This window comes from Saccopteryx bilineata, chromosome 10 (assembly GCF_036850765.1).
Source record: "Saccopteryx bilineata isolate mSacBil1 chromosome 10, mSacBil1_pri_phased_curated, whole genome shotgun sequence".
Lineage (NCBI taxonomy): Eukaryota > Metazoa > Chordata > Mammalia > Chiroptera > Emballonuridae > Saccopteryx > Saccopteryx bilineata.
The window spans coordinates 6,208,985-6,220,736 of NC_089499.1; the positions used below are offsets into that span (position 1 = coordinate 6,208,985).

Genomic DNA, 11,752 nt, shown 5'->3' on the forward strand with positions numbered 1-11,752 from the left:
CTTAAGCCAGCAACCTTGGGCTCATGTTTATGATCCCACGCTCAAGCCAGTAACCCCGCACTCAAGCTGATAAGCCCTTGATCAAGCCGGTGACTTCAAAAGAAACCACTAGGAAATCTTAAACCATATTCATTAGTATTATAGTTAGTAAAAATACATATTATTTTGAAATACATATATATATAATAGTCTATATATATGCAAAGTTTGCTTGGATCCTGATATAAACAAACGAACTCTAAAAAGTCCTTTTTGTTGCCTGATCAGGTGGTGGCACTGTGGATATAGCATTGATCTGGGACGCTGAAGTTCGAAACCCCATGGTCACCAGCTTGAGCCAGGCTCAAGTTTTGAGATCATCAAGAAAAACTGAACATTGATTGGGTATTAGGTTATATTATAAAATTACATTTAACTTTTTCAGCTGTGATAATGTCATTAGATTAAAATAAAAAACAACTTTTAACTATTAGAGGTACATCTTAAAGCATTTGATGAAATAATATGTTTAGATTTCTTTTTTGGAGCTTTTTCACAGCTATTTTCTAAAACAAAAATTTTACTTATTGATTTTTAGAGAGAGAGGAAGGAGGGAGAGAATGAGGGAGGGGGAAAGAGAGATAAAGAGAGGGGAAAGGAGGGAGGAAGAGAGGGAGAAAGAGAGAGACATCAATTTTGTTGTTCCATTTATTTATTCATTGGTTGGTTCTTTTTTTGTAATTCAGTGAGAAGAGAGGAGGCAGAGAGATAGACTCCCGCACATGTGCCCTGACTGGGATCCATCCAGCAAGCCCACTAGTGGGCAATGCTCTGCCCATTTGGGGCTGTTCCTCCATTACTCAGCAACCAAGCTCTTCTTAGCATCTGAGGCAGAGGCCATGGAACCATCCTCAGTGCCCGAGGCCAACTCACTCCAATCAAGCCATGGCTGCAGGAGGGGAAGAGAGAGACAGAGAGAAGCAAGAGGGGGAAATGGGGAGAAGGAGATGGGTGCTTCTCCTGTGTGCCCTGACCAGGAATCGAATCTGGGACATCCACACACCTGACTGGTTGGCTCTACCACTGAGCCAACCAGTCAGGGCCCACTGGCTGATTCTTATATGTGCCCTGATTGGGGATTGAACCCACAACCTTGGCATATTGGGACGATGCTCCAACCAACTAAGCTACCTAGCCAAGGCCTATGTTTAGATTTTGACTGAAAATACTCTGGCCAAAAAAAATGTTGGAGGACTACAGATGAAACAAATTGCCAAAACAGAGACCATTGTTGAAACTGAGTGATGGGTTCACAGAAGCGAGTTCATCATACCATCTTTTCTCTATTTTTTTTGTATTTGAAATTTTCATCCACAGAGCATTTTCTGCTCTTGGGGACATAGACCTTACAAAGTCAAAGACTGTCACATCCCAAAGAGAAGCCAGCATGACTTGGCCCACCAAGGAAGGGCAGGCCTGCACAGGGTCTCCTCTGTAGTACACAGGGGCTGCCACGGCTGGGACACAAAGGATGGTTGTCTCTCCAATCCAGCCCTGGCTCTACCACTGTCACTAGCTGGCACCCACAAAACCTGAGTTACTAAGACCTTGGCCTCAAAAGTCCAACACTGGCCACTCAAGATCAGGTACAGGGATTTGGAAAGTGGGCTCACAGAGCCATAACAGGGGAGAAGGCTTCACAGTGAGATTCCCAAAACAAACACACTGCCTTAGTTATAACCCCCAGTTCAACAGAGTTGGGATCCAAAAGTTCTCATTTGGTTGGAAGGGATCTCTAAACACGGCTAGAGAAGACATGGCAGGGACCCAGGCAAGCCCCGCAGATTCACACTCAGGCTGCATAGGCCCAGGATGGAAGAAACTATCTGACAGAGCTCACATGAGACTGGGCAAGGGAAGGGTATAGGGCCAGAGAGTGCTCAGGAAGCTGTGGGAAAGTGTTCTCAGGTTGCATGAGCAAAGGCCCCTTGTTCTTCAGACTGTCACATCTAGTTCATGTGACATGCTGAGCGCTGAGTACATTCTATAAGCCTCCCTGTCCTGAGAGTACTGACAGCGCTGCACAGAACAGCCCTGGTTGGCAAGAACCCCAGAGTCACATCCCAGCCACAGCAGCTGGAGAAGTCAAGTCTAGAGTAGAAGATGGGGACTGAGGAGATGAGAATATAGTGAGCTTCTGCTAAACATATAAGCAGATAAGTCAGCTGTGCCAGAGGGCAGACTGAGGACCAAAATAAGCAGGTATAAGGAAACCCATTTTAGACAAATAGAAATAAAGAACTTTCTAATAGTAGAGCCATCTGCCTAGGAGAGACCAGAAACCAATGACCACTGGAGTATTCACACCAAGGCAGTGCTGTCTTCAGGGAATATGACAGCAGACATTCTGGTATCCATTGGGGGTTAGATTAGATACCCAAAATAAAAGATGGGCAGGACATGCCCTGGCCAGATAGTTTGGTTGGTTAGAGCATCATCCTTATATGCAAAGGTTGTGGGTTCGGTCCCCAGTCAGGGCACAGAGAGAAACAGGTTGATGTTTCTGTCTCTCTTTCTCTCTCTCTCCCTTACCCTCTTTCTTGTTTTTCTTTTTTCTTTTTCTTTTTTTACAGAGACAGAGAGAGAGTCAGAGAGAGGGATAGATAGGGACAGATAGACGGGAACAGAGAGAGATGAGAAGCATCAATCATCAGGTTTTCGTTGCGACACCTTAGTTGTTCATTGATTGCTTTCTCATACGTGCCTTGACCACAGGCCTTCAGCAGACCGAGTAACCCCTTGCTCAAGCCAGCGACCTTGGGTCCAAGCTGGTGAGCCTTGCGCAAACCAGATGAGCCCGCACTCAGGCTGGTGACCTCGGGGTCTCGAACCTGGGTCTTCCACATCCCTGTCCGAAGCTCTACCCTGCACCACTGCCTGGTCAGGCCCTTCCTCTCTTTCTAAAAAAATCAATAATGATTTAAACCATCCCCTGCCCCTGAAGAAAGTGGCATCCCACGCTGGACCTTGACATTGAAGGAGGTCTGGCCTGAGCCCAAAGAACCCACAGGGCAGCTGGAGAAACTACAGTGAGCACCACACCCATCTCCTCACTCTACAAGTGAAGAAATTTGCCCAACTGCCCAACCAAAGGGGACAGAACTAAAGTCATTTTCAGGCCAGCCCTTCCCATGCCTTGCCCTCCCCCACCACGAAGTGTTTGCCAACCCCAGCTCCCTTGGAAATCATGGGCACACTGGCTGCTGCCAGAACACCTATGGGATACAATGAGACAACACTCCTGAGATGAGCAGCAGCACACGGCTGGGAACAGGGGGCTGCAGAAGGCATGGCAGCCCAGGCGGGGGTTTGTGGGCTGGCTGGCCCCGTACAAGGAGGCCGACAGCTTTCCACGAGCTCCTGCTACCAGGAGCAACTGAGAAGCCAGGTGCCGGCCAGCGCTGCTCCTGACTGCAGGCCTGATTGTGAGGTCATCTCGTCCAGTCTGAAAGATCTCTGGAGAAGCTGAAAGAGCAATCCTCTTCATTTAAAGCTGCTTGTAATTAACTTCAAGGGTGTGTGTTGAACTTGTTTTCTCTCCTTAGTGGGGCTGAGCAACAACGGGAAGCATCACTCTTCCTTTCTACTCATCTGACGGAAGCTGTCAGAGGTGGAGAGACTTTGGAGATCAGCCAGTTAGATCTCTCATTTTACAGACAGAAAGAACTGAGGCTCTACCCAACACGTACAAATGGTGCAGCCAGTTTGGGGCCGTGTCAGGACTGAGTCAAACCTGAGTTTCTGACCTCACCCAGGATGCTTCCACTGTTCTTCATCTCCACCCCACCCTGCCCTCTCCTGTGCTCAAATGTCCTACTTCCTGATCTTTTCCCGTCCTCAAAGCCCTCCCAGCCTCCTGCTAAATTTTCCATCTTCTCAGAGCAGGAGGCAGGGTAGTGACGCGGTTCTCCAGCTGTGCTCAGTGTATGGCATTTCGGTTTGCTGAAGTCAGTGTGCTGGCTGTTCTTCTAGATCTCTCATATTAGGCCTTTAGAGCTCCCAACAGAATTGTGAATGTGTCTTGTAAGCTGTAAAATACCATACAAATATATGCTCAGCTATTTTAGAATCTGAAATAGTACAACCCCTCTTTTTGTCAGGCCTGCATTTATCTCACCTCTGTGAGGCAGAGGAGGCAGGGACGAGCTTGCCTCGAAGGCCCTGGAGGGAAAGATCTGAACAAGGGTCTCTACTCCCCCCTCACTGTGAGGCCCGTGAGAGTAGAGCCCATTTTGTGCCCCTTCCTTTGTTCCTCACATTTCACCCAGGGCCAGGCGTCTACTAGGTAGGTGCTCAGCACGGGATTTCCTGAATTTTATACATGGGTAAAATTTTACTTTAAAATCCTTCTGAGTAGAATTTAATTGTAGAAATCTCTCACAATTGCTCCCATATATAGAAAATACAGGGAGCAATTTTCTACCTGCATTCTCAGATGCATGAAATGTATAAGTCTGACTATGGGGAAATTCCTTACTTCCCCTTTCCTCCAAAGCACCCAATGCTTTACTTACTGGTTCTTTCAGCACCCTTGGCAGGGACAGCTCCCTCACTGAGCCGCGGTACTGGCTCCTTTGGGTCCAGGGAGCAGTCCCAGATGGGACCAGGTTGGGTGAACCTTGCATGAGATTGTGGACAAACTGCTGAAGCTCTTTGACCTCCTCACAGTTGGGGCCAAGTCTCCCGGGGAAAAGTTCTTCACCTTGGCCACACCCACTTCAGGGGCAGCCAGGCCTCTCCAAGCAGTTCTGGGTTTGACCCCAATGGTGACCTAGAACTCCCTGGAGGCCCCCTATATGCCTCCATATGACCCCCTTGTTAGAAACAAGTAGAGACCCCAGGCAAGGGGTCTCTGCCAGAGCAAGGCTCTCTTCAGAACCCTTGATGCCCATAAAAGCAAAGAACAGGGCAGAGGTATCAGAGTAGCACTGTGCCCAGCCCGAGGCCCAAGGTACAACACAGATGAGGCAGGAAGCATGCTCACCAGCTCCATCCCATAGGCACAGCTGACCAGAACCTAGAGTATAAGACACATGGGCTGAGGGAATGCCAGACCCTATCTGAAGAGAGGAAACCACAGGGTAGAACCCCAGAATTCCTTCCCCCTTACCACAGGCTGAATCCCAGAGGCCAGGGTCCCGTTTCATTCCCCAGCTACAACTAGCTTTTGCCTCCGTGCTGGTGAATGGAGATGGAGAGATCCCTGCAGAAAAGGAGGCTGAGCAAGTCCTACTAAGGCATTGTCAATACCGTGATCAATACCATAGACACCATCAATGACATGTCCCTGGAGCCAAATGAGAGGCCTGGGCAGAAGTCCCCATGCTAAGGTTGCCCACCAAGTCCCAGTTTACTAGGAGGGCTTCAAGTCCTAAAGTGACACTTAGCCTTTGCTGAAGACACAGTTGTCTCAGACACCATTTTACCATGTAAGAGTCCCTAGGCAAGAAGGACAATTAAAGCCAGGACGGACAGGGCCTATGAGAACTACATGGCCAGGCAGGTGGAGTGAGGCTTAAGTGTATGTGCCAAACCCCTAGCAGAATGCCTATGATGAACCACGCATCCAACAATGGTAGTTATAACTGTTGTGGCAGTTTTGCCAATCTACCTCCACACGGGCCTCAGTCAGGTAGGAGCAACCTACCTCCACAGTCAGCCCCAACTTACTGTACACGGGCCACAGGCTCCAGAAACAGATTCTCCTCAGGGAGCCCACACATACCAGGGTCTGTCCCTTCCACCTCTATCACCAACAAGAGTAAAGAGCCCCATTCAGGTGGGCAGGAACTCTGAGAAGAGAGAGGTTTTATTTAAGCTCCCAATCCTATCATCAACAGCCTACACAGGGAGGGCTCCACAAAGTTGGGGGACAAGTCATGACCCAGGTGCTCTGAAAGCTTTGCCTCCTGAAGCTCTGAACCAAGCCTACTTAGAGGAAGGACTTAGAAAGAGAACAGAAAAGTGATACATTGCATGATTCCTTTGGCTCCCAAACTAGTCTGAAGTCTGGCTCTGTTTCCATGAACTTCTAGCCCCTTCATGTCTGAAGTCTTTAACAAACTCTTTTTAAAAAATTTAGAATTTCTTGGCCAAAAGAATGAAATTAGAACCTGAATGGCTTCTAAATGTAATTCCCAGTTTATAGGAAAAACATGGGACAGAAGAACACCATAAATGACACCATAGGGATATAGTCGGCACAATCCAGAATATGAGAAACCATAGGACAAAGGACTCAGTTCTCCAATCATCAATGCCTGGGGGGGAAAGGAGAGACGATCTACAGACTTAATGATACATCAAGAGATTTAACAAAAAAATGCAATGTGTAGACCCTCTGCAGATCAAACCAATTATAAAATAAATTCATAAGATAATCAGAAAAACTGAGCCCTGATATTTGCTGAGATGCCTGACCAGGCAGCGGCACAGTTGATAGAATATCGGACTGGGATGTGGAGGACCCAGGTTCAAAACCCCAAGGTCACTGGCTTGAGCGCGGGCTCACCAGCTTGAGTGCAGGGTCGCTGGCTTGAGCATGGGATCATAGACATGACCCCATGGTCACTGGCTTGAGCCCAAAGGTCGCTGGCTTGAAGCCCAAGTTCGCTAGCTTGAGCCCAAGGTCACTGGCTTGAGCAAGGGGTCACTCACTCTGCTGGAGCACCTCCACCCCACCCCATCAAGGCACATATGAAAAAGCAGTCAATGAACAACTAAGTGCAACAACAAAGAATTGATGCTTCTCATTTCTCTCCCTTCCTGTCTGTCTGTCCCTATCTGTCCCTCTCTCTGTCTCTCTGTCTCTGTCACACACACACAAAAAAAATATTTGCTGAGATTAAGAAGGGACCACTATCCTGTCTGGATGTGATCATGGTGCTGTGGTAATATTCACACAAAGCCTTTATTCTCTAGACATACACACTGAAATATTGATGATGAAATGTTGAGATATCTGAAAGTTACTTCCATAATGCATGGGAAGTGAGGAAGATGATAAAACTGGATCAGCCATGAGCTGTGGCTGGGCAAGGGGAACATGGGAGTCCATTGGCTTAGTGTCACTACTTTTATGTACATTTGAAATTTTCTGTAATAAAAAGTTACCTTAGGCCTAACCAGGCAGTGGCACAGTGGATAGAGCATTGGACTGGGATGCAGAGGACCCAGGTTCGAGACCTTGAGGTGGCCAGCTTGAGTGCGGGCTTATCTGGTTTGAGCAAAGCTCACCAGCTTGAATCCAAGGACACTGGTTCGAGCAAGGTATTACTCGGTCTACTATAGCCCCACAGTCAAGGCACACATGAAAAAGCAATCAATGAACAACTAAGGTGTCGCAACAAAAAACTGATGATTGATGCTTCTCATTTCTCTCCATTCCTGTCTGTCTGTCCGTCCCTGTCTATCCCTCTCTCTGACTTTCTCTCTATCCCTGAAAAAAAAAAGTTACCTTAAAAGATAGCCTTTCTCCCCCTAATGTCTTCATAACTTTTTTTTTTATTGGCAGCATCTTATCAGTCTTAATGCTGGTAACAGCTATATTTTCAAAGCTGCCCCACTCTCCCTGGAAAGAAATGTAAAAATGATTTCCTCCTTTGGGTGAAATTTTGATGTGATCACCATTCAGATGTTAGACTTTAGTACAAACCCCACTACATGCCCTCCAAGAGAATCCGGCCACTAGAGCCAAACAATCTTTAAATGATAAAGGAACATTATTTCCAACCCTGGCAATTGTATCCTTTCATTTTATCCTTATAAATTAGTTCCAGATTTTTCTAGAGCCTGTTAACTGATATAAAAAGTCCAGACCAGAGATGTTATGCCTGATAAACCCATCTTTAAAAAATATTTCATTGAGATATAATTATGAAAAACCCATTTTGAGAAAGGTACTCTAGGTGTGGTTCTCAGAGTAACCCTGCCCACCTTCCAGCACAGGACCAGTTTTCTGTGCTAAGCTGCTTTTGGCTCAAGATGTCTCCACGGTATGTGAACTGGAAGTGAGTGAGAGGCAATCTTGGCGTAGACCACAGGTTTTGATGGTTAATAAGGGAAAGGCGCTGTGCCTGGCTTGCCCCAGCTCTCCTCCACACCCCTGCCCTTGGCTCCATTCTCTGCTTACTGTCCCTGCCTGTGTGGACCACACTCCTCGTGCCATTTCTCCAGATACCCTGGGTTTTTCCTGCTTTTAAAGCCTGGCTCTGCCTCTTCACTGTTCTCACTTGACAACCCTTCTATACGTGCTGCCTATTTGTCACTTCTAAGACACTGAACTGCCTGCAGTGTCGCTTCTTGGGTCCTTCCATGATTCGGCTCTTCAAAAGCTGTCTGATCAACCAGACTGTGAGATGCCAGAGGACAGGAGAGCACTGTACTTCCTTCTAGTCCCTCCTCAAAGCCCAGCACAGTGCTTGCTCTTGATACTGATAAATAAATATACCTTGGCTGATTGACTAATGATCAATTTGCAAATGTCCAAACATGTGCAAGTCCCCAGGACTGACATAGATTATACATGGGTCCTTTGTGCAATTTTTTAAAGGTCTTTTCTAGGGTTAGATCATTTGAATAGGTTGTATGTCATGGATGTGTGTACAGGAAAAGTACCGTCAACTTGAAGACTTCGCTGTATGTCAGGCATCTGATGTACGTCAAATGTCCATAAAGTAAGTCAATGGATGAATAAATGAAAGGTGCCCCTTTCTCTAGGAAGATGCAGCCCACAGCAGTGCCTAAGCTTGGGGAGTGGAGCCTGAGACAGAGTTCAGCCACCCCCAGCCTGGCACTCCTTGGGAAAGGCATAGTACATATGACCCTGATTCCAGAGGCAAAACAGCCCTGCCTCGAGGGACCCTCTGATGCCCAAAGTGCTATATCATCCAAATGGGCAGCATTGTGGATGTTGTTGAAGCAGCACTATGGGTGTGGTGATGCTGCTTTTCACAGGATTCAAGTCAGGCTCTTCAGTCACAACTGCCGCAGTCACACACACACACCCCCCACGAAGCCCAAGTCAGCTCAGTATGAGAATGAAAAGACTAATTCAGCCTGGGGTGACAAAGGTTAACATGCCAACAGGAAGAGCCCAATCAACCGCCCCAGAACCTTGGTTTCATTGCCCTCTGGGGTTGGTAAAAAAAAAATCTCCTCCTTACCTGATCCTCCACCTATCTCTATGAGGTTTCCAACTGCTCCCAAATTCACAAGCTGGCCTGAAACTATGCCAACGCTCTCTCCTGAATGCCCAGAAGCACATGCCACAGGGCTTTTTCACCATCAATGGGCCAATCTGCTCAGCAACTTCTCAGAACAGAACATGCTAAATTTGGCATCAGGTACCTGAGATGCTCTGGTAAGAGGAAGCAGAAGCTATTCTGATACTAAAAGAGAGACCTACCATGAATGTACTGCTCAGCTGACATACTGGGAGAAGTTGAATACTAGCTGGAAGAATAAATCCCTGTTTCCTAAGGGTCCCCAGTCCCGTGCTTTGGTGATAAATAGGCAGCTCAACACCTGAGCCTGACGGCCATAGAGACCTTAACACCACAGGCCCATGTGTGAACCTTGCCCACAGCCAGGAGCAAGATTATGTGACTACTAAACCCAGCAGGAGCCCATGGTCCCCCTAACCCACAGTAGTGTGTAGGTCAGCCCTATAGCAGAATGCACAGACAGGGTGGAAATGAGACTGAAAAGGTATGGGAGCAGCAGACACCAGCCTCCTTCCTGTTCTTCTGAGCTGCCCAAGTCTTTCCAAAATTCCATATGCTTGGTTTTGCAACACCAGGTAAACTACAAGCAGAGCAGCCTGTTTGGTTACCGGGAGAGAAATGTCAAATTCCCCATATAGATAATTCCCAATACCAAGGTGTTTTTCCATTCAGCTTAGAGGTTCTCCCTTTGAGGGGGAGCTTGAAAAACCTGGGTGAGCCTTGCTCATGCTAAAACTCAAACAGCAGCTCAACACGCAGCAAAATGGACAGTATTTGCAGTGCTGAGAATTGTGTGCCATCCGACTGCATTACTGTAATAGCTAATGTAAAATGGGCAAACCCCCTCTAAAAGGGATACTGGCCTGTCTGTGGTAGGCTTCGGGCTACTAAGAGCCTCTCATTACTGTTAGTTGTCTAAGAAATGACTTCTGAGGAAACAAACATACGAGAGGCACAGTTGGGCAGCTGTAGAATCAAAAATGATGTTCCCTCACAGTTTATGTGTTCCTACTCAGAAAAGTCAAAGCAATATTGTCAACGGGTCACATGGAGCTGGAAGCACTCCCCCCCCCCCCATTTTGCTACTCCCCAGGGTTATTTGGTGTAAAGATAATGCCTTCCATTTTATCCTGTTATCTCTCAGTAACTTTCCTGACTGATTTTACTATATGTTAGCATTCCCTTCCACTGCATTCACTGCCACTTGATTGTTTTTATAGGACCTTGGTTGGCATACATTTTAAACAAGCTGGTTTTGTGGTATTTGATCAGATATGTTCTGTTTAAAGCATTCTGTGTGGGTTTCAGCTTTTCCACTGGTTTGAGGTGGTAATCTAAGTCATAAGACAACAGAAACATTATTTGATGCTAGATGATTCAAAAGCATTTTTGCTTCAGCCCAAAGTGTTTCACTAAATCTTGGTGAAAGTACCTGATCCTTGTTAGTATTGTTGAGCTCAAATAAATAGCTTTTGGTGTCCAGTGGCATTTTCCCTTTCCCCAAAGATGATTATAGCCACTAAATGCCCAAGCAAAGCGCATGACCAAGTTCATGGTCCAACTATTTCCATATCTCTGTGTTCCTCGCAGTGACACTTATCTTCCCTGACAGCCACTCCCATTGTGCTCTTTTCTCAACCCAACACAATGGACACACACAGACACCAGCAGACAGGGAGGACGTTTTCCATCCCACTGCTCCCCAGTGCAAAGGGACCAGGCTGAGGTTACATAAGACCCTCGTGAGCCCAGCGTTGGGGAGAAGAAAATTTGGGGTTCGTGACGAAGTCACGGTCTGCAGGCCCCGACTGATCCTGCGCTCACCACCCTACCTAGCCAAGGCGGTGCTGCTGGAAAGGGAGGGCCGCCTCCCGAGACCACCTGGCTCACGCCAGCAGGGCTGGGGGCAAAGTGTGGCCGGAAGTCCGACCTCGCTGTCCAGCCTAGATCGCGGGGTCATGGGCCCCGGCCCTGGCCACAAGCTGCAGCTCTCCCCCACCCCGGGAGCCGCGACCCGCGCTTACCTGCCCGGGCCCGGGCCGGGGCCCGGGCCGGGGCCGGGGCCGGAGCCGGGTGGTCCCGCGGTCGCCCGCGCAGCTCCAGCCGCGGGGAGCTGTCCGCCGCCGGCCGGTGCTGAAGGCGGCTTCCCTGCACCGGGGCCCGGACCCGGGCCGGGGCCTCCGGGCGGCACCGGCCCGTCGCCAGCGCCGCCCTCCAGGCTGGCCTCGTTGCCCATGGCAAGCGGGCGGGCGGGCGGAGTCGGGGTCGCTCTGAGCCCGGGCCGGCGGCTCCCGGGCGGCTGCTCACTCTCTCGGCGCCGCCGCCGCCGCCATCTCCCAGCTCGGCTCGCGCCGCCGCCTGCCGCTGCGCATGCGTATGCGCGGCCTGCGCGCCCCTTCTCTGCACACGCTCCTTCCCGCTCCCTCCAGCACGCGCGCGCTCCCGCCGGCCTGTGAGGACGCGTAGCCACGAGCCGGCGGCGGGGTCAC

The 11,752-nt window shown here is 48.8% G+C and overlaps 1 protein-coding gene across 1 annotated transcript in view; it reads right to left on the minus strand.

Moving 5' to 3' along the window:
• The window catches only part of BSN (bassoon presynaptic cytomatrix protein), an 86,455-nt gene extending 74,913 nt beyond the window's left edge, over positions 1 to 11,542 (minus strand). Inside the window, exon 1 of the mRNA XM_066246078.1 lies at positions 11,288 to 11,542. Coding sequence (XP_066102175.1) covers positions 11,288 to 11,499 — 212 coding nt within the window. The 5' untranslated portion in view covers positions 11,500 to 11,542. The remainder of the gene's footprint in view (positions 1 to 11,287) is intronic.
• Between the last annotated feature and the right edge of the window lie 210 nt (positions 11,543 to 11,752).